This window comes from Rana temporaria, chromosome 1, assembly GCF_905171775.1.
Source record: "Rana temporaria chromosome 1, aRanTem1.1, whole genome shotgun sequence".
NCBI classification, from domain to species: Eukaryota; Metazoa; Chordata; class Amphibia; order Anura; family Ranidae; genus Rana; species Rana temporaria.
Genome location: NC_053489.1, coordinates 68558445 through 68581967, shown reverse-complemented (window position 1 = coordinate 68581967; position 23523 = coordinate 68558445). Strand labels below are relative to the sequence as shown.

The 23523-nt window shown below is 43.3% G+C and overlaps 1 protein-coding gene across 1 annotated transcript in view; it reads left to right on the top strand.

The window, feature by feature from the left end:
- Positions 1–416: 416 nt before the first annotated feature.
- Positions 417–23523, top strand: part of FGF10 (fibroblast growth factor 10) — a 151720-nt gene continuing 128613 nt past the window's right edge. The window contains exon 1 of the mRNA XM_040339167.1: positions 417–1451. Within this exon, the coding sequence (XP_040195101.1) occupies positions 1004–1451 (448 nt within the window). The 5' untranslated portion in view covers positions 417–1003. The remainder of the gene's footprint in view (positions 1452–23523) is intronic.

Below are 23523 nucleotides of genomic sequence, written 5' to 3'. Positions count from 1 at the left end.
GTGTGATTCACTGAATGAGTCAGAGCAGAAAGCGGCTTTTAGTGATGGGGGTCCTGTGATTAGAACATTATCTCTAATCTCCAGCCCCTCAATTGATGATGGACAAAGTGTGAACTCCTCACTTCAACAAGGGTTAGGCTCTTCAAGCCAGCCCCCCCCCCCCCCCCCCCCAAGCCTGGGAACTGCTAGGGGTTAAAAGAATAGGGAAACTAATATTGTCCTTTTTTTTTTCTTTCTCAGCCAGCCTATACTGTAATCAGCTCTAGCTGGCTGTCTGCAACATTTCTATAGTAGAAGGGGAGGAAAAAAGTCAGCAACAATCTCCAGGTGGAGCACTTCACTGCCAAAAAACAGGCAGGGGCTCCCTAGTGGGGATTGGCTGAAGCTGAGTAAGACAGCAATTTTTTTTTTTTTTGTGATTCTCCAAAGCATGCTTGGCTTTGGGCAGCTCAGACAGAGAGAGCATTGCAGAGTTCAGCAGCAATTAGTCAGCTTCAGATCAGTGGAAGGGATCAGTGATCTCTGTGCAAGAGCTAAGGAATCTTCTCTTTTTTCTTCTTCTTCTTCTTCCAGCCCCTGTCCTCCAAGGTTTCAGATGTCCTGCCTGACCCCCTGCAAGTCGTCTGCCCACCAGAGACATCCCACCTCTGGATTGTGATCATTGACATTTCAGCTCCAGCTCCCAACCTGTTTACAGCAAGGCTTCCTTCAAAAGCTCATCTCCAGGCTGACAATTAGGATTTCAGCAGAAGGAGGGGGTAGACACGGATTAAGACTTTTTTTTTTTTTTTTTTTTGGCAGGGGGGAGTTGAACATGTCATCTTTCCTTTTTCCAGGCAATGTTTAACATGCTGGGAGCCAGCCTGTAGCTGCACTGCTGGGGAAGCGCACCAAGAAGTATCTACTGTGCCCGGTGGCATCCGCGGAGCATTGCATGGGATGGTCTGGATGCCCTCCTGAGTTATGAAAGCCTCCTCGCTGTGGATGGACCCCTGAGTGATGGATGTTGGTTCCCTACCTACTACAGCACAGATCAAAGTCCTGGGAACCCGTGGCCCCCAGAAGCCAGCTGTCCACTCACCGGATTTTATCCTTCCAGTATGTTTCTTTCCATGAGGCATCTCCTGAAGCCCTCAGCCTCAGTACAATGTGGAAATGGATACTGACATATAGTGCCCCAGGCTTGTCTCACCTGCCCCGCTCATGGCTGCTCTTGTTTTTGGTCTATTCGCTGGCTGTCACCTGCCATGAGGTCGCCGGTGGTGGCAACAGGGACTTACTGCGCTCCGCGGAGTTCTCCACCAACTCTTCTTCTGGGAGGCACGTGCGGAGCTATAACCACCTCCAAGGAGATGTGCGCTGCAGGAAACTCTTTTCCTTCCACAAATACTTCCTTAAGATCGATGACAACGGCAGGGTTAGTGGCACCAAGAAGGACGACTGCCCTTACAGTGAGTAGCCATGGCTGTCTTCATCGGGGTGTTGGGATTTCAGTGGTACTCCAGCTCAGGAAGGGTCTTGGGGATATCTTTAATGGTGATTTGCCATCTGGTAAACTCTTTCTTTATCAGGAGGATGTTGGGTGTCAGTGGACCTCCAGTTCTGGAAGACTTTAGGGAAAATTGTCTTGGTGTTTTAAATATCTTGTAACCTCTTTATCGGAATGTGGGGCACCTGGAAGTATTTGGGAGTATCTTTAATAATGATTTAACTATCAGGTAAAATCTCTATTAATAGGGTGTGGGGTATCATTGATCCTCCGGGTCAGGATGGGTTTGGGGGAATCTGTAATGTTGATTTACCCATCTGGTAAACCTTTTCATGACCAGGCTGTGGGATATCAGTGGCCCTCCATCTCAGGTTTGGGGGGATCTGTAATGCTGATTTACCTATTTGGTATACCCTATCATCACCAGGCCTTGGGATATCAGTGACCCACCCACTCAGGAAAGGTTTGGGGAATCTCTAATGGTGATTTACCTATTTGGTATACCCTATCATCACCAGGCCGTGGGATATCAGTGGCCCATCCACTCAAGAAAGGTTTGGGGAATCTCTAATGGTGATTTACCCATCTGGTATACCCTTTCATCACCAGGCCGTGGGAAATCAGTGGCCCACCAGCTCAGGAAAGGTTTGGGGAATCTTTAATGGTCATTTACCCATCTGGTATACCCTTCCATCACCAGGCCATGGGATATCAGTGGCTCTCCAGCTCACAAAGGGTTTGGGAAGTCTGTAATGGTGATTTAACCATCTAACAAACCCCTTCATTACCTGACTGTGGGTTATCAATGGCTCTCTGGCCCAGGAAGGGTTTGGGGCAATCTGTAATGGTGATTTACCTATCTGTTAAACCCCTTCATCATCTGGTTGTGGGAATCATCCAGCTCAGGAAGGGTTTGGGAGAATCTGTAATTATTTACCCATCTGGTAAACCCCTTTATCATCAGGTTGTGGGATATTAATGGCCTCTCTGCCCCAGGAACTGTTTGGGGGAATCTGTAATGGTGATTTACCTATCTGGTAAACACCTTCATCATCAGGTCCTGGGGTTCTTCCAGTTCAGTATGGGTTTAGGGGGAATCTGTAAGTATTTACCTATCTGATAAACCCCTTCATCGTTAGGTTGTGCGATATCAGTGGTCCTCTGGCTCTGGAAGGTTTTGGGGGGGGGATCTGTAATGATGATTTACTTATCTTGTAAACCCCTTCATGACCAGGCTGTAGGATATCAGTTACCTTTGAGGTAGCATTTTTTTTATTAGGCTGTGAGGCATCATTGGGTCACCAGCTCAGCTAGGGTTTTTGGAGAGCTTGTACTGAGGATTTACCAATCTGGTAAACCCTTCAGTGTCTTCCAACTTAAATGTCAGAATGGTATCACTCCTTTCAAAGTTGGCCAGTGCAGTGGAACATAGGACAGGTATTTCCAAAGTTCTGAGCTTCTTGTATACAGCCTGCAGTAGAAACAATAATAGGTTTAGTGGCTGGAGCTATTAGATCTGGGGAAAAGTTTATTGGGCAGAAGTAATGTTGTTGCCCCTAGCTTCTCTTCATGTTTCATCTTTTTAATGAAGCAAAGGGTCTGATTCAATTTTACTCTGATTTTGGATAGAACTTTATAGGTTTCAAAGTATTACAGCTGCGATTTTCATAGAACAGCCACAAGTGTTTTTCCACTACAGACTTTCCCTGCAAATGTTCACAAAATTAAACCATGTACATAGTTTACCAATCAACATTTCACATTAAAGGCATGTTTAGTTTTTGTTCAAGTGAGTGCAGTAGAACTGTACCTTATTCATCAAACGTCTGTGGGTACTTTAGGCACTGAAAGGGTTATTAAACCCATGGGGGGTTAATGAGCTGTCATAACACACTTTGTCTACAGGCTCCTGGGACAGAAAGGCACCACCAGGGTCATAAAACAGGGCATGCAGACCTGTGAACTTTACTGGACATCGCCAGTTCAGGCTTGGGGGACTTGTAGGGGTCCAGCTGTTGTGGAACTTGAAGTTCCAGCATGTGTTGCAAGCTCAGTGCTGGAACGTATATATTTATTTTGACTATTTTATGCAGCGCTGACATATGTAGCATTTTACATCATACATATCCTGGCCCCAAGGGATCTTACAGTTTAATGTTCCCTCCATAGTATAATGCACTGTAGGGACACACGCAATATACAGCCAATCTGGACGACAAATTTATCCTATTTGAATTGTCTGGAAATCCAGAGCTCTCTTAAGTTTATGCAAAGGCAGGGAGCATGTACAAACTCCATGTTTCTGGTTGAATCAAATACAGTAAAACCTTGGTTTGCGAGCATAATTCATTCCAGAAACATGCTTGTATATCAAAGTATTTTTTTAAAGGGTAGAAAAGAGAAGAGAGGCACCTCTAAGTGTAGAAATACATTGCTAAATGTTGTACCTTCATTAAATGTAACCATATTGCTACACTAATGCCGCGTACACACCATCGTTTTCTGCGATGGAAAAAAACGTCATTTTCAAAAACGTCAATTTAATTGACCGTGTGTGGGCAAAAACGTCGTTTTATGTCTTCTAAAAAACGACAGAAAAAAATTGAAGCATGCTTCAATTTTATGTGTCGTTTTTGGCCGACGTCGTTTTCTGTGTTCTAAACATTGACCGTGTGTACGTAAAAACGTCGATTTAAGCCCGCGCATGCTCAGAAGCAAGTTAGGAGACGGCAGCGCTCATTCATGTAAAACGACTGTTCAGAATGGAATCAGCACATTCGTTAAGGTGTTTTTCAGCTTATAGACAAGAAAATAAACCGCATCTTTAACCCCTGCTTTTAACTGCTACCCAGAAATGGACGTTTGTTGCGGCTGATCTTGTTGCATAGTTATGACAAGCTTTTAATTAGTTTCTTTCTTGTTTGATAATGTTTATGTTTGTGTTCTGTTATTTAGTTGTATCTTCCATCTTAAACATTTTAAATATATATATTGGTCCACCTTTTATTTTTTTAAAAAATTTTTCTCACCAATTTGATTAGTAATCTCTATTATTTTTTTATTTAGGAGTGTGTGAAGTGTATGCAACAACCTAATTTTTTAGTTTACTCACCCACAAGCATGTTTTTTTACCTTGTTAATGTTTTCATTATTTTTTTTGTCATGGGTCTGCCCACTCAATACTGATCTCTCAAATCTACAATAAAGAAACATGTTTAAATTTGGCTGAAAATTAAATTTTTATTTTAGTCTTCATAAAAATTTAGAAAAAAAAAAAGTGGCAAACCAAAAACACAACATAATAAAAACAAAGATGCCAGGGTAGGCAGCACTTTAGAGCATGCTTGTTTTTTTCTGAAAACAAGGGTCCCCGAAGCCACAAATACAGCCTGTGAGTCCACATAAAAATTCCATCAGGGGCACCGTATTATTTCTTCGCCCTTTTCTTCCCAGCAGCCTTCCCTGCAGTCTTCCCTGCAGCCTTCCCGGAAGCCCGAGTCCTTGGGGGCTGGGTTCCTGGAGGAGATGAGGTGGCAGGAGCCATAGCAGCCTCATGAGGTGGAGAAGCAGGAGCAGGAGCAGGTGCAGGAGCAGGAGCAGGAGCAGGAGCAGGAGCAGGAGCAGGAGCAGGAGCAGGAGGAGCAGCAAGGACAGGAGGAGCAATCCGCACAATGTGGGTGTCGTCATCGAGCTGCCCCAGGGATGCCATGGTTATGGCTTCGAACATGAGGAGTTCGCAGCGCACACGCTGGCTCTGCTCCAGATTGTACAGCTTGGCTGCAATGAGCGCTGCGAACCCCTCAACTTCACTGGGTGGCTCTCGGATGGCTGCAGTAGCTTGGCGAAGCAGGCCCTGGGTCTCCTCCTCCATCTGTCGCATACTCCTGAGCCGTTTATTGGGATTGCGGAATGGAGGGATCCGGGAGATGGTATCCCGCCGGCGTGCCTCCTGGGTCCCACTGGGGCCTGCCACCTCCTGGCTCCCAGTGGGCTCTGCCACCTCCTGCCTTGCAGTTGGCCCTGGCTCCTCCTGGCTCCCTGTGGGCCCTGTCTCTTCCTGGCTCACTGTGGGCCCTGGCTGTTCCTGGCTCCCTGTGTGCCCTGGCTGTTCCTGGCTTGGGTCTGCCTGTGTATGAAAAAAAGGAACATATGTTATTTGTGTTTGTCATTAATCACACACATTTTTACAATCATGAGTGATGCAAATTGAATGTCAATATATATTACACACAGGGTCGCCATCCTTAATTATGTGGCCCCTTAAACACCTTCAGACATGGTCCCCCTGGAATTATGTGGGTTGTTGCATGCCTAATTTAGTAAATAAGTGGCCTTTTACCCAAAAATTAGGTTAATCAATTTAGTGTCAACTAGATAGTACTCAAAAAGGGTGTCTTCCATCTGGGACCCCTTGCAGGTGTATTGCGTTACTCCCCCCCTACTGGCCTATCTGAAAATGCCACCCACTCCTTCATCAACATTATTAATTTGCCCATTTTGACCCCATCATGTTTTCCCACTACTGACTATTGATCCTATCCCTAAACTTTACAAGATTCACATAGAATTTAGAACAATAGTAACATACATTTACCATTATTACTATACTTGTCATATACTAACTAAATTCAAACAAAAAACACATACCATTCTCCACGGCTCACAATTGGGGTCCTCCAGGAACTCTTCCTCTTCCTCCGAGCTTGTCTGCTCTTGTCTGCAGGGAAGACTGGAGGATTGGCTGCTGGGAAGCTGGGAGCTACCTCTTGGGGGAAGGGTAGACAGGGATGGCCTGGTCTCTATGTGGTCGTCCAGGAACTGCAGCTGACTGTAGTACCACAGGGTTGGTTTGTAGATGGAGTCAGCTGCAGCCCCAGACCTCATTGAGGCCAGGACTTGGACCCGTTGGGCCCTGTAGGTGCCCCTGATGGAATTGATTTTATTTTTCACAGTGGCTGTTGTGGCGTTGGGGACCCTTGTTTTCACAAAAACAAGCATGCTCTGTCTAGCTTTCTCCCTGGCATCTTTGTTTTTATTTAGTGTGCTTTTGGTTTGCCACAGAACTGGATGTTCCTTCCATTTTTGGATGAAGTCTGTCAGGAAGTCCGCATCCTTGAAGGCATCCATTCTTTCTGCACATGAAACAGAAGCCAAAACATAATGTAATTAAAGGCACTAGCTTACTTCCCCTAACTAGCCCACAAACTCATTCCCTATTCACTATAATAAAGTCGGAATTAAAAACTTACGTCTCGTCGTTATTAGGAAAGATCGGGAATTACGACTTCTTCCACAGACTATGCAGGCCGTTTCCAAACACGTCCCATCCCTTTTACACTACGCACGCGTGACGCTCCGCACGACACCCCGCCCCTGACGTTCGGTATCGTCCTTTCCACGCCCCTTCTCTGTCGTTTGGTGAGGGAGAAAAGATGGACAACATGGAGGTGTATTCCAGCTCAAGCCAGGAGGCAGGCCAGGCCCAACCACGCCGCAGATTCCGCTGCAGAGCCTCCAACATGTCATTTAATGAAATGGTGGAGATGGTCACCATATTGAGGAGGGAGGACTATGATGCCAAGCATGGCCCCTACATGCATCCCAATAAAGTAAAAGCACAAATTATGGAGAAGGTCATCCGTAGGCTCCAGCGGAAGTTTGGTAAAACCAGGAGCAGAGAGCACCTGCGCAAAAGGTGGTCGGATTTGAAAAAAAGGGAACCCCACCAACTTTACCGAATTAATAAGGTGATTCGAAGAAGAAGTAAGTTTTTTCCATGTGTATTTAATTATTTTTGTGTGTTCTTTGTGCCCTTTTTTTTTTGTGCCAGGTTGACCATAAAATGAATATTATGAATGTGGACGCATGATGCAGTCGTCGTAGTCGTCGTTCATTCGGTGACTTTCAATAATCCAAGACCATATTAACGAGAAATGGCATCATGCCTAGTTGGCATGTGCAAAGGGGAGTTGAAGCACTGTATCTGATCAAAAATCGTAAATTGAGGAATTGTGGGCGAATGAACGACGACTCCTATGACCAATTAGTCGACACAAATATGAAAGTTGTGACATTTTTGGGGCTTAAAAAAAAGGTGTATTCAATTCTGGACTAGATGGAAATGTGTTTCAGCTTATTTTAGAAGAAACGTAAATACCTTGAGATTCACAAAAAGGAGCGTTTGCTACTCCTTTTTTTATTGAACATGTGTACTCAGTAGCACAATTGTTTGTCACAATCACAACCTATGTTGGGTCACACACAGGGGTGAGCAGATCCAGGGGAGACTTGTTTAGCTTACATATCTAAACGTAAAAATTGTGTTAACTGATTTGAGATTACTTTGTGAATGGATTAAATATTGGTCTATTTTATTGATAATTGTTTAAAAATCAACAATAGTGACCTTTTGTTTATCATTTTTTAATTTTTGGGTGTCATTTCAGGCCGCTCTTAATGGTTGAACCTCATGTTTTCCCTTTCTTCAATCTTGTAGGGCACAATGAAGCACAAAGGCAGGAGGCACAAGCCAATCAAGCCACACCCCCGAGGGATGTAGAGGAAGAGGAACCTGCCTCAACATCCGGTAAAGTAACATCTACCACATTTTCTGTGAATATAGATATAGGCATACAATCTTTTAACACATGTTTTGGTTCCACATTTCAGGAGGAAATCGGGCTGGTCAGGGACTGGACACGTATAGTGCCCAGCTCCTCATCGGCGAGGTTCTCACCTGCAGGGCCCAAGTTGAGGACATACGTCTGGCCTGCCGTGAAATACGCCACAAAGCCAAGACGCTGGAACGGCAGCTAAAAAATTTTATTAATGTTTTGGGGAGGGTTTAATTTTTGGTGTATTTTCTTTTTTCCTTGAATTTAAAAAAAAAAAAAAAAAAATAAAAAAAATATATTTTCTAATAATCAAAAAAGACCAACAAAAATAAAAAAAATATTATATTTTGTAATAATCAAAAAAGACCAAAAAAATAAAGAAAATATATTATATTTTGAAATAATCAAAAAAGACCAAAAAAAAAAAAAAAAAAATTATATTTTGTAATAATCAAAAAAGACCAAAAAAATTAAGAAAATATATTATATTTTTAAATCATCAAAAAAGACCAAAAAAAAAAAAAAAAAAATTATATTTTGTAATAATCAAAAAAGACCAAAAAAATTAAGAAAATATATTATATTTTGTAATAATCAAAAAAGACCAAAAAAATAAAGAAAATATTTTATATTTTGAAATAATCAAAAAAGACGAAAAAAAAAAAAAAAAATGATTTGTTGTACTAATCAAAACTAAAAAAGTAACAAATAAATAACATTTTGGACTCCAAACAATTTGTGTGTAGTTATTGGTATCAATGCAGACTCATTAAATTAATCAGGCATATTTGTAGAGTTATTAAGATTTAACACTCATGGGAATTTATTACATCCCAAACACATGGCTGGATGAGAACCTACGAAAAAGAAACATTACCCCCCAAAACTTACAAATAACTAAAATCAAACAAATAAACACTGTTTCATCAAACAAAAAGTAAATTTATTTTTTTAAACAAGATCAGGCATTGCAATGGCCCCCCTCCCCATAAAATAGTCCACATAGGATTGACGCACTGCACGTGCGGTTTGGGGGGCCAAGCCTCTATGGCTAGCCTGATGTCCCGGCTCCGGAGCCACAAGATCAGCCTCATCAGGCAATACCGTCAGGTACGTTTGAGAATTTCTTTTCAAAAAATTGTGCAAAATGCAACAAGATAGTATAATATAATTCCACTTGTATTCCGCCATGTTTATTGCTGTTAAAAACAATCTGAATCGGCTGGCCATGATTCCAAAGGCATTCTCTACCACACGTCTTGCCCTGGCCAGCCGATAATTAAAAACCCTCCTCTCATGGGTGAGGGTGCGTACGGGAAATGGCCTCATGAGGTGGGGACCCAAACCAAAAGCCTCATCTGCTACAAACACGAAGGGCAGACCCTCTTCGTTCTCCTCCGCAGGTGGCAATCCTAGGTCCTCCAACCGAAGCCGTTGTGCGAACTCCGTCTCCGCAAAGACACCGCCGTCCGACATCCGGCCATTTTTCCCAACATCCACGTACAAAAACTCGTAATTTGCTGAGACCACCGCCATCAAAACAACACTGTGGAATCCCTTATAATTGAAGAAATGGGATCCACTATGGGGTGGGGGCACAATGCGGATGTGCTTGCCATCAATGGCTCCTCCACAGTTCGGAAAGTTCCAACGCTGGGAGAAGTCCGCTGCCACAGTCTGCCATTCCTGTGGCGTGGTGGGGAACTGGATAGAAAGAAAAAATAAAAAACATTAGAACAAAGATTTTAAACAGAATATAGCTAAAATTACAAGGGATCCCACCAACAATTCAACAAAAAAGGTTAGTATTAAAAAAAAAAATGTGAACAATTAAGCATATTAATCACCCCCCTCTGATGTTTAAAAAATATATTTAGGGGGAGTGGGGCTCAAGATGAGATGAGAAACAACCCCCCAAAAAATATCTAAATAAGAAAAATAATTATTAGTATGTATTTCAAAAATCTAGGGGGGGGGGTTTGGACAATGGAGGCCACAAATAAACGGGGATATAGGGACACACAAAATGCAGCACTACAATGGAGGCCACAAATAAACGGGGATATAGGGACACACAAAATGCAGCACTACAATGGAGGCCACAAATAAACGGGGATATAGGGACACACAAAATGCAGCACTACAATGGAGGCCACAAATAAACGGGGATATAGGGACACACAAAATGCAGCACTACAATGGAGGGCACAAATAAACGGGGATATAGGGACACACAAAATGCAGCACTACAATGGAGGCCACAAATAAACGGGGATATAGGGACACACAAAATGCAGCACTACAATGGAGGGCACAAATAAACGGGAAGATAGGGACTATGCTAGGTGGGTTTGCCCACAACATAGAATGATGGACAGGTTGGCTAAATTAAATAAACATGTAGGGCTTTACTAATTGTGTAGAACAGCATACATAGAGACAAAGTGAGCATTCTGAGCATATTAGAAAATTATTACTTATTTTTTTTTTTTTTTGGGAATTAGTTTGACCATTGAAAGAACACCACTTACCTTAACATAGTCCTCCTGAAGAACCTGAATGATGGCCGAACAGGTCTCAGGGATTATGAGGCCCAGAGCCTGGGGGGAGATGCCCGTCGAGAACTTCAAGTCCTGCAGACTTCTCCCTGTTGCAAGGTAGCGCAACGTAGCAACTAGCCTCTGCTCAGCAGTGATGGCTTCCCGCATAACGGTGTCCTGCCTGGTGATATATGGCGACACCAAAGCCAAAAGCTGCTGAAATACGGGGTCAGACATCCTAAGAAAATTCCTGAAATCATCAGGGTTATTTTCTCGGATCTCCCGCAGCAGAGGCATATGAGAGAACTGGTCCCTGCGTAGCAACCAGTTCTTGGTCCACAACCTCCTCCTCACCCTGTTCATGGACCGTCGCTGGGATGCAGCACACATCCTAACAACAAGCACAGCACGATCTCGGCGACGAGTTCGTACCCGCAACATGGCTAGAAAACGGTCGTCAAATCAGATCAGACTAAAAATTACGCCCTGAAGTAAAGAATGGCCTTTGAAGAACGACCTGCTAAACAGCACCGTGCACACCAAACGTAATGCCTAAACAAATACGTCCTTAGTACAAGCACTGTATCACAGATCCGACAACAAATAGACAAACTGTACGACAGAAAACGAAATTTAAAGCACAGTCACTGAAAATCACGAATCGTATCTCACCAAACTTTTACTAACACGCAGCAACACGATATCAGCAAAAGAGGCCGTCTTCCGCATGGAAACGACCCTTTATAGTGACGTAGTGCGTGATTGACGGAACTGCGCTGTGCTAGAGCGTTGTGAAAAAGCGATGGTGTGTATGCTACGTCGTTGTTCAAATTGAAGTTTGAAAAATGACGTTTTTTTAAAGCACATAAAGCGTCGCTTTTTTCCATCGCAGAAAACGATGGTGTGTACGCGGCATTAGAGACTCCTCTCTTCTTTTTTATACTCAGTTGTGACATGACGCTACTCTTATATCAAGACATTGCTTGTATATCAAGGAAAAATGTATTAAAACATTTTGCTTGTCTTGCAAAACGCTCTCAAACCAAGGTTTTACTGTACATACAAGCATCATGCGATTTTCCTGATTGATTCAAACTCAGATGCTTAGTGGTGCAAGGGAAAAGTGGGAAGTGTTCAGCCTTCCAGTTGGGCAACCATAAGTATATTATACCCAAAAGTTTATGTAGTGCCACAACAGATTTACAGCTTATAACTGTTTAAACCTTTAGGCATTATATTTCTCAGTTATGAATATTAGGAAGACTGTATTCAAAATTCTAGGACGCGCTTGGTTTTTATATCTCCACAACTGAAGAAAATAGTGTAGTTGCTCTTATGCCGCGTACACACGATCGGTCAAACCGATGAGAAGGGTCTGATGGACCGTTTTCATCGGACCAAACCGATCGTGTGTGGGCCCCATCGGTTATTTATCCATAGGTTAAAAAAAAGCAATCTTGTTTTAAATTTAACCGATGGATACCTAACCGATAGAAAAAAAAAAACGATCGTTTGTAGGCACGTCCATCGGTTAACAATCAAGGCATGCTCAGAATCAAGTCGACGCATGCTTGGAAGCATTGAACTTCGTTTTTTCAGCACGTCGTTGTGTTTTACGTCACCGCGTTCTGACACGATCGTTTTTTTAACAGATGGTGTGTAGGCACATCGGACCATCAGTCAGCTTCATCGGTTAACCGATAAAACGGTCCATCAGACCGTTCTCATCGATTTGACCGATCGTGTGTACGCGGCATTAGAAACCAATCAAAAAACAAAAAAAAAATCAAAAAATCTTTCCTTCCTCGGGCTGATAAAAGCTGTATTGCTTTTTGGTGACTGCTCACCATTGCTTCCAATTATCCTATTAAATAGAAAAGATTTTTTGCCTTGGCTTTTGCTCTGTATTACATACTGATGTTTAAGTATGACAAAAGTAATTATAATATAAAAAAATCGGTGCATCTGCAGAGTTTACATAACAACTTGAAAATCAGCTAACGAAATGATTGGTGGAAATGAGCTAGCCTACCTTTTATGAATGGTTTAGTAGACATTTTGCTATTATAACTGATTGAAGTGTTAATGGTGTTTGAAATGAAATTTTAAGCAACCTTCAAAGCATGTGAGACGTAAGGACTTAGTCAGGTTCTAAGCACTGTGTTGTAGGTGTAGTTATTGGTCTAGTTTGAAGTGTTTGGGTGTGTGCATTTATTAATATCTCTGTGCTTAGCGAAGCGAGTAATGTCACCCTATGCCCAGTAGCTGCTGCTGTGTAACAGTCTGTCGCTCGGCGTGTCCTGCCCACTCATCAGCCATCTGTCCCTTGTATAGTGGTTTGTCACTGCCCTCACCATTGAAATAGTTTTGGGAAGGACTACTTGTAAATGACCCCAAAGTGTCAAAAATAGCACTTATTCTTCCCTAAACTTAGGATAGCCAATAAAAAAAAGTCAAGCAGAAGGTTTGGACATTGCTTGCATTCATCAGGTTGCTTGAGGTTAACTGGAGAGACATAATGGGTGCTTCCAAGCATTATTTATTTATGGTGCCACATAAATCCTGTGTAATAATAATATAGGCACTTATATAGTGCTGTCACTTTATGCAGCGCTTTACACATATATTATGCATTTACAAGTCCCTGCTCTCAAGGAGCTTACAATCTAAGGTCCCTAACTCACATTCATACATACACATACTATAAGGTGACCAGATTTTTAAAATGAAATCCGGGGACATATTTTTTCTTTACTAGTAATGGCAACAATCAGCGACTCTCTGCCCGTCGCCGCCCGCCTCACAGCCTCTCAAGTCTCACTCTCTGGGCCCCGGCTACTACTGGATGGGGAGCGGAGGAAGATCACTCCGCCAGGGAAGGCAAGAAGATAGGTAGGTGGCTGGCCAGGATTTGAGCCAAGGCAGAAGAACATGCGAGCGAAGCTGAATAGGCATGCACCCGAAACTGAAGAAATATTCCCTCCGCTTCGACCAGCACATGATCGTCAGAAAGGGGCACAGATAATGGAAAAAATACAACCCCCCTATGCTAGTAGGCACGGCGGAGCGGGGGTGTGTAATTCTATTTTTTTTATTTTAATTCTGCACTGACTGTCTTTGAAATTGCCCCTGCCCCCTATTAAATCCAATCTGGGAACAAAACCAGGGACAGACTTGGTCTGGGGACAGTGTCCTCAATCAGGGGACTGTCCCCTGAAACTGGGGATGTCTGGTCACCCTAACATACTAGGGCCAATTTAGACAAGAGCCAATAAACCTATCAGCATGTCTTTGGACTGTGGGAGGAAACTGGAGTACCCAGAGGAAACCTATGCAGGCACAGGGAGAACATGCAAACTTCAGACAGCTAGTGCCGTGGTTGGGATACGAATCAACGACCCCAGTGCTGCCATTTACATATGTATAGTTCCAACAATTGACGCTGCGTTTTATGCATTGTACATTCACATCAGTGTTTGCTTTCAAGAAGCTTGCAATCTAAGGTTCCTATCTCATATGTATACACATACTAGTGGCCAATTGAGATAGGAACCAATTACCCGCCAGCATGTCTTTGGAGTGTGGTAGGAAACCTACGCAAGCAGATGTAAACTCCATGCAGATAGTGTTGGAACCAAGGTCCCAGTGCTGCGAGACAGAAGTGTTAACCATTAAGCCACTGTGCAATCCAAGCATTTTATATCAGCATGCTGGAATTTTTTTTACATGACTGACAGTGATCATTTCCTTTTTTTTTCTTTGTGGAGACTTTTAAGCTTGTAGGTGCTTCATCCTTTTGTCGTCTAAGTTCAAAAGACAGTCTTAGCTCTTCCTATGGGTTTAATGAATCCAGCAGAGCCATCATTCTCACGGAGGGATCAGGGTATAGAGACTTCTTTAGAGATAATGATTAGTGCTGAACTTCGGAACTAATAGGCACAGCATATGCTTACAAGCTAAGTGTGTATAAACTCCTGCCACCGGGGGACTGACTTGCGTGCTTCCCCCTTGCTTCCGATCCCCCAGCTTTGTGCAGCTCTGCATTGATACAGGCATAGATAGAGCCAACACATTGATGTAGAGCATAGGAAGACTTTATTCAGAAATGGTTGGCCATACATTATCCAATTGTCTTTTAAATTTAGCAAAAACATATAGGGCCAGATTCAGAGAGAACTTACGCCGACGTATCTGTTGATACGCCGTGTAAGTTCTAGGATGCGCCGTCGTATCTATGCGCCGTATTCACAGTACAAGATACGCCTGAATTTTGGCTTCCTACGACCGACGTAAGTCTCCTACGCCGTCGTATCTTGGGTGCATATTTACGCTGGCCGCTAGGGGCACCTCCATTGATTTACGCATCGAATATGCAAATGACCTAGATACGCCGATTCACGAACGTACTTGCGCCCGTCGCAGTAAGTTACGCCGTTTACGTAAGGCGTACGTCCGGCGTAAGTTTACCCCTCATAAAGCAGGGGTAAGTCATGTTAAGGTATGGGTGCGGGAACAGCGTCGTATTTTACGTCGTTTACGTAAGTCGTACGTGAATGGGGCTGGGCGTAAGTTACGTTCACGTCGTACGCATTGAGCCGTCGTATCTTAGGGAGTATATGCGACGTGATTCTGAGCATGCGCACGCATGCGCCGTTCGATCGGCCATTCATTTACATGGGGTCACGGTTAATTTCAATACATCACGCCCACTACCTGCCTACTTTGAATTAGGCGGGCTTACGCCGGCCCATTTACGTTACGCCGGCGCAAATATGGGAGCGAGTGCTTTGTGAATACTCAGCTTGCCTCTCAATGTTACGTTGGCGTAGCGCATATGAGATGAGAAGATACGCCGATGTACCTGAATCTGGCTCTTTATATGAAGTCAAACATAAACACTTTCTTTTTGTGTACAGTCAGGCAGGCCCTTGTACTACATAGCTGAAGGTAAGTCTAAAAGGAAATTGAACAAGAAAATTATATAATGTACTGTATGGCCAGCTTAAGTGTCTTACAGCAGCAAGAAAGTCTTGACATGTATACTTTTTTTGCTGCTGTATTATTTTAGGTATTTATAAAGCGGAGGCAATTTCTGTAGCACTTTTCATATTGTCCATTCACATCAGTCCCTATCCCCAAGGAGCTTACCATCTAAGGTCCCTGTCTCACATACCGTAGACAATTTACGTACCAGTATGTCTTTGGAGCATTGGTGGAACCCAGAGTACCCAGGGGAAACCCATGCAAGCACAGGGAGTATTTTGGGTCACAAATCAGGTCGCGAATCAGGAACCCTGGTGCGACAAGCTAGAAGTGCTAACCACTAAGCCATTGTGCTTATTGCTTAGCTGAATACATTGTGCCAGTGCTCTACTTATGTGAATGTATCTGTGGGCTAGCATAATCTAAAGCTGGATACACATTATACAATTTTTGTTATTCAATTTCCTTTGCATTTACCTTCAACTATGTAGTGCAAGGGCCTGCCTGATTACATACACATTGAACGTGTTTAGGTTTGACCTCATATCATGTGGTTTTGGTAAATCTAAAGGAGAGTTGTACAAGAAAGTTGTTAAAAAAAAGTTGTATAGTGTGTAACCAGCTTAAGGTCCCTTTCACATGGCTTTTCCAATCTGATCTGCATGTCAGTTTTTTAGGTGGACCTGATCAGATGCTCCATGCAGGTCTAAGGGCCGGTGAATGCAAACTGACTTGTATCTACCTACCTCCGACTCTTTTCAGGTCTGGAAATAAAAGCAAAAGGACTGTGTCCTTTATTTTGTTTCTCGGGACCTAAACATGATACATTGGAGGTACTATAATGTATACGGACACACTTCCAGCAGCCCATACATCTAACGCGGGTCCGCTGTCAAAATGCGGACTAAAAACTGAACGGGCACGTATGTTGCAAAAGTCACATCAAGCCCCATACACAAGATCGGACCTTTGTCCGACCAAATTCACTGGAGAATTCCGACGGAATTCCATAGGAGTAAAATAGAACACATTCCCTATCTAAACTCCGATGGAATTACTCCGATGGGGCATACACACGGTTGGAATTATCAATGGAAAAAGTGTATGTGAGTCCACCCTGTAACATAGTTTTATTATGTTACAGGAAGTTACAGGAAGTAGATGCATTCTTTTTCCACTTCCTGTAATAGGGTGACAACACTGTTCATTCTGCAATGAATCATAGTTTGGCATGCAGTTTTAAATGGACTTTAGGAAAGTGACAACAATTATCAACTAACCCTACCGAAAGGCTTTTGAGCAGTTACCACAACTCTTTTTTTTTTATCTTTTGGAAGGTTGCTTTTGAAAGATTTTGAACCATATGAAAGCTGACCCTTGTAACATGTACTGTTATATGGTTTGTCCCAATCCCTTTAACTGCCACTTTTGCTGGACATCTTGATCACATTAAGGAAGTGGGAGAATAACAGATCTACTGGCAGGATCATCATATAATAAAACAGGTGGACTCAGCTACAGGAAGGACTTAGAAGAACAAATTCTGCAATGTTAATTCTTATTGATAGACTGCATCATATATGTCATTTTTGATTTTGCCCATAGTGCCACTAAGCCCAATAATCCACCTTCTTTGTGTATAGTTCCACCAAACCTGCCTAACCATCCACGTTCTTTGTTCATAGTTCCACTAAGCCTGCCTAAACATCCACGTTCTTTGTTCATAGTTCCACTAAGCCCGCCTAACCATCCACGTTCTTTGTTCATAGTTCCACTAAACCTGCTTAACCATCCATTTTCTTTATCCAAAGTTCCACTAAGCCTGCCTAACCATCCATGTTCTGGGCCAGATTCACAAAAGAGATACGATGGAGTATCTCAGATACACCATCGTATCTCGGATTTTTACTGGTCCTATCTATGCACCTGATTCATAGAATCAGATACGCATAGATAGGGCTGAGATCCGACAGTGTCACACTGTGTTACACTGTCAGATCTTTTTTTTTATTTAAAAATGGCGCCGGGGGCGTTCCCGCTGATTTACACTGAATAATATGTAAATCAGCGAGATACGCGAAATTCACGACCGTACGCGGACCTGACGCGGTGTTCTTACGTCGTTTCCGTAGCGCGGTACCCGTCGTATACTTACCCATGCTAAAAGCAGGGGTAAGTATTGTTAAGTATGGCCGTCGTTCCCGCGTCGATTTTGAAATTCCCTACGTCGTTTGCGTACGCCGATTCACGAACACGCGCGTCGCAAGTCCCGCTCACGTCGCAACCACTGACGTCCTATTGACGTCAGTGGGAGCAATGCACGCCGGGAAATTCCCCGGACGACGCATGCGTATTTAAATCGGCGCGGGAGCGCGCCTGATTTAAATATGACACTCCCCTAGCCGCGGAATTTGAATTCCGCTGGGGGAGTTAGGATCCGCCGTCGCAAGTTTGGAGGTAAGTGTTTTGTGAATTTGACACTTTCCTCACAAACTTGCGAGGGCGGATCTTAATTCACATAGGTTACACGGATCTAAAGATCCGCTAACCTTTGTGAATCTGGCCCTCTTTGTCCATAGTTCCACTAAACCTGTCTAAACATCCACATTCTTTGTTAATAGTTCCACTAAGCCTGCCCAACCATCCATGTTCTTTGTTCATAGTTCCACTAAACCTGCCTTACCATCCATGTTCTTTGTCCATAGTTCCACTAAGCCTGCCTAACCATGCACGTTCTTTGTTCCCAGTTCCACTAAACCCACTTAACCATCCATATTCTTTGTCCATAGTTCCACTAAGCCTGCCTAACCATCCATGTTCTTTGTTCACAGTTCCACTAAACCCGCTTAACCATCCATGTTCTTTGTCCATAGTTCCACTAAGCCTGCCTTACCATCCATGTTCTTTGTCCATAGTTCCACTAAGCCTGCCTAACCATCCACGTTCTTTGTTCCCAGTTCCACTAAACCTGCTTAACCATCCATGTTCTTTGTCCATAGTTCCACTGAACCTGCCTAACCATCCATGTTCTTTGTGCATAGTTCCACTGAACCTGCTTAACCATCCATGTTCTTTGTGCATAGTTCCACTGAACCTGCCTAACCATCCATGTTCTTTGATCATAATTCCAGTAAACGTTCCTAACCTTCCATGTTCTTTGTCCATAGTTCCACTAAACCTACCTTACCATCCATGTTCTTTGACCATACTTCCACTATACCTTCCTAACCATCCATGTTCTTTGACCATACTTCCACTATACCTTCCTAACCATCCATGTTCTTTGTCCATGCTGTTGGCCATTAGTAATCCCACAACAGCTGGTATTTTTTACAGGTATTTTTTATAGCACTAACAATTTATGCATTTCTTTACATACTATGCATTCACATCTGTCCCTGTCCTCAAGGAGCTTACAATCTAAGGTTCTTAATTTACATGCTTATTTATATACTAGGGCCACCTACCTACCAGCAAGGAAACCCACACCAACACAGGGGGAGCATACAAACTCATTAATGCATTCTGAACCAGAAACCCCAGTGCTGCAAGGCAGAAGTGTTAACCACTAAGCCACTGTGGTGCTGTATAATTTATTACTTATTTAGAAATGTACCCTAAAAAAGGTACATACATAATTTAAATGATATGCCTTTTGGTTTATACTAAAACATTGTTTTTACATGGTAAGGTCCTCTTTGTTTCCCTGCTCAGTCTGCTGCGAGTCCCGGCAGCCAGCATTCTGCTTTTCGCCCTGTCCTCTCTATACTCTGCAACAATGTCTCAGTTTCACTTTGGCCCCTTTATTTGTCAATGTTCCATTTGTTTCTAAATAAACAAGAAAAAAAAAAAAAGAATAGATTATACAGATCTGAAGGAGCAAATCTTCCAAGTCTGAGAATAATTATCCTTTATTATTTAAGGAGTGTATATAATCCTAAATGCAAAAAGGAAAAAAAAAAGGTTGATTTGTGCTTAAAAGCAAATCTCTGGTTTTGATTAAGCCTCAGTGCTTGCATATGGGATCATATAGTGTACTATGCGGAAACGTAACAGCTAGACAACAATAATAATGACTGCATCCCCGTTTCTTTGCCTTGTTTGGATACAATCTAGCTCAATGACACAATGCAATCATAACGAACATACATAGGTTGATTATTGCAGAGTGGCTGTTTGTTGCAAGTCTGATTGTGGCCGGCGTGCATTCGCTATTTCAGGGTACACGGGGGAAAGGGGGAACTGTCATTTGCATTATAGTCTGCGCCTAGAATGCCAGCACTGTATTTTTTTATTACGTTATGCGTACAGGTCGATACTCATAAGGGAATCATAAATCCGCAGCTACACAAAACTCCTATGGTTGTCTGGGATGGTGTGAGTGACCTCACTTGCTCAGCACACGTCCATTATAATATGGGAGCATTGTGCTTGGGGTCAGGTTATGTCTTGGTAGACTTTGGCTAAATCCTTTAATTATTACTGTAATTACTATTTATGTAGCACTAATATATTCTTTAGCATTTTCCAATTGGGTGAAATCACAGAATAAACACACAAGGATTAACAAAATGGACAAGACAGAACATGGGGGGGGGGGGGGGGCTCTGATCTGTCTGCATTAGCTTGCAATCAACAGATACATTAGAAAAAAGGCACGTTGTGCAACAGCAGGTCAACCCTGAGTCTGAACATGCATTTTTGGATATGGAATAAAAACATGCCAGTACCTTTTACAAGGTACTCTGATATGTACATTTTAAAAAGATGGTCAGTAGCCACCCCATCCCATGTCCTGTGCCGCAGATGTGCCCAGGAAAGCCGACTGTCAAAGTGAAGGGGGTCTCTATCAAAGTGTGGGGGGTGCTGGCCCAGCATCCTAATGAATAAATCTACATTTGATACCCTGATCCTTCAAAAGTTGTCCTTGTCCCCAACAACCCCCCTCCCCCAAGTTCACTTACCTGTCCACATTTCATGAACATTTTAACAGTGAACTGCACAGCCTTCCAACTTTGTCCCAACTGGGCTCTCCTGGTGGGTAAATCTCTCTTCGTTGCTCTGGGAACACTATTAGGCCCCGTACACACGACCGGATTGATCCACTGGGATTGATCCGCGGATCAGTTCCAGCAGATAGATCCGGTCGTGTGTACGGCCTAGCGGACATTTTCAGGCGGATAAAAATCCAGCCGACGGATTCCCAGCGGATAAAAATTTCTTAGCATGCTAAGAAATCTATCCGCTAGAATCCAGTCCAGCGGACTGATCCGGTCGTCTGTACAGACTCACCGGATCAGTCCGTCCGCTCCCATCCCTCGCATGCGTCGTAATGATTCGATGCATGCGTGGAAGTATTTACCTTCCAGCGTCGCGCACGTCGCGGCGACGGCGCGACACGTCACCGCGGATGTATTCCACAGGGATTTCGATTTGATGGTGTGTACAGCCATCAGATCCAAATCCGCCAGAGGATTTATCCACTGGAAACGGTCCGGCGGACCGTTTCCAGTGGATATCCTCTCGTGCGTACAAGGCCTAAAAGCCCAGCCCCAGAAATTAAACAAAATCTACCCTTGCAATGGGCCCCAGGAGGCAGGAGTGCGACTGCGGTTTGGAGCACCTTAAAGAAGAGGCTTCACTAGACCAGTAAAGCCGCATACACACGATCGGTCCATCTGATGAGAATGGACCGATGGACCGCTTTCATCGGTTAACCGATGAAGCTGACTGATGGTCCGTCACGCCTACACTACAAAAAAATTAAGCTCAATGCTTCCAAGCATGCGTCGACTTGATTCTGAGCATGCATGGATTTTTAACCGATGGTTGTGCCTAATAACGATATTTTTTTCCGATGAAAACGGTCCATCAGACCATTCTCATCGGTTTAACCGATCGTGTGTACACGGCATAACACTGCTGGAACAATGGATATAGTAAGTATTTATTTTTTATTCCTGCACCCCTAGACTGAATGAGCAGTTAACCCTTGGGCTTTGGGGACCATTGAAAGAGTAGATTTTGTATAATTCTTGGAGTTGGGCTTTAAGGCCAAAGGATAAATCTAGACCAACCTTTTTCAACCTCTTTACCTCAGAGGAACAAGAATAGTAATTTTCGGATCTCAGAGAACCAAATCAAGGGTCGATGAGGAAAATGTCTCTTAAGGCCCATACACACGATCTGACTTTTTGACAACAAATGTCCGACTGACCTGTTTGATCGGATAATCCGACCGTGTGTACGCTCCATCGGACAACTGTTTTCGCTTTTTCATTGGACGCTATGAAAACAGACAAACTTTCCGGCAACAAATGTCCTACGTTGGCTAATCCGATGGTGTGTACACAAGTTCATTGGACTAAAGTCCAAAGTACAAACATGCATGCTCAGAACTAAAGAGCTAAAGATCAGACAACAATAGCAGAAGTTGCCCAAAGGATGGCGCTAAAGAGCTGAAAAAACACATGATTTGGTGTAAGTTGGCTGAAAAAGTCCTGCCGTGTGTATGCAGAACAAGCTCACGGGCCAACGCCCTTTGAAGCAAAATTTATGGAAAAGTCAGATGGAAGTCCAATCGTGTGTATGAGGCTTTAGATTAGTGGTCAGTAGGAAATATACATTCTTTACAGTGATGGTCAGAATGTCACCGTTTCAACCTGCTAAAAAGATAATTGTGTCATGCTGCTGGTTTTACCAAGTCGCATTGGCCCTGGAACTGTAAAGGCACCAATGGGAGGTCAATGAACTGCAGTTGAAGGAACCCTTACTAACCCCTCTAGCAACTGTAGAGTTCCAATCCTGATTGATAATGGCTGTTCTAGACCAGCCTTTTCAACCAGGGTGACCGGGCACCTTGAGTTACCTTCAGGTGTCTTTATGGGTACCTTGGCAAAATGCCCAAAATTGCCTATAAATTGTATACACGCCAGCGGGAAGGGCTGTCTTTAATGTTGATTGGACCCTGGGCAAAAAAAATCTTGTCCCAACCCCCCCTCCCCATGCAATTTTGCTCTCCACCTGCTCTGAGACATACAATAAACATCAGCTAGACTTAGAATTTGTTTACTGTATCAGATCAGGCAGTGACTGTGATTGGTTGCCAGAGGTTACAGTATATCATTACCACTTACTGACTGAGGTTACAGCACACATTATGGCTCACTGATTAGTTTCTAGAGGTTACAGCACATGATTTCTTCTTGTTGATTGGTTGCTAGAGATTACTGTACAGTAATACTGCTCACTGATTGGTTGCTAGAGGTTACAGCACATCATCTCTTCACTGCAGAGGGGCATGATATACATATGAATGCCGCCTTTATTTACATATGAATCCCGCCGGCCTCAGCTATTTACATATGAATCCCGCCTCTATTTATATATAAATGCTCCCATTATTTACATATGAATGACGTTTATTAACATGTAAACACAGGGTATGCAGGTGAGTCATCTGTTCACAACAATAGGGCAGAGCTGGACAGCATTAGTAGCAGCACTTCACACTGAGATATCAGTACACAGCACAGGACTAAAACTTCAAGGGACAAGGGGATCTAAACTAGGATGGTTGGCATGTATGAGGCAGCTGCTTTGGGCCCTACAACAATGACAGTGCCCAGGGCAGCTGTCCCTTTTCCCTGCCTTAAAGAAGGCCATGCCAGTGGGTTGATCAAGCCTGGCTTTTAGTTAAATAAAGCCATGGGTTTTCATTGTGCACCATTACACCCTTCTAGCCACTGGTATCCCTACAACCAATGACATCATCAGTTGATAAGGAGAATGTTGAGGGCCTGCACAGCACCCATGTTTGCCCCTCCCCTGTCCCATCAGCATCGGGGTCACATTAGCTGAGTGAGAGAGAGAAACTGAGAAGGAAGAGAAACGTTGG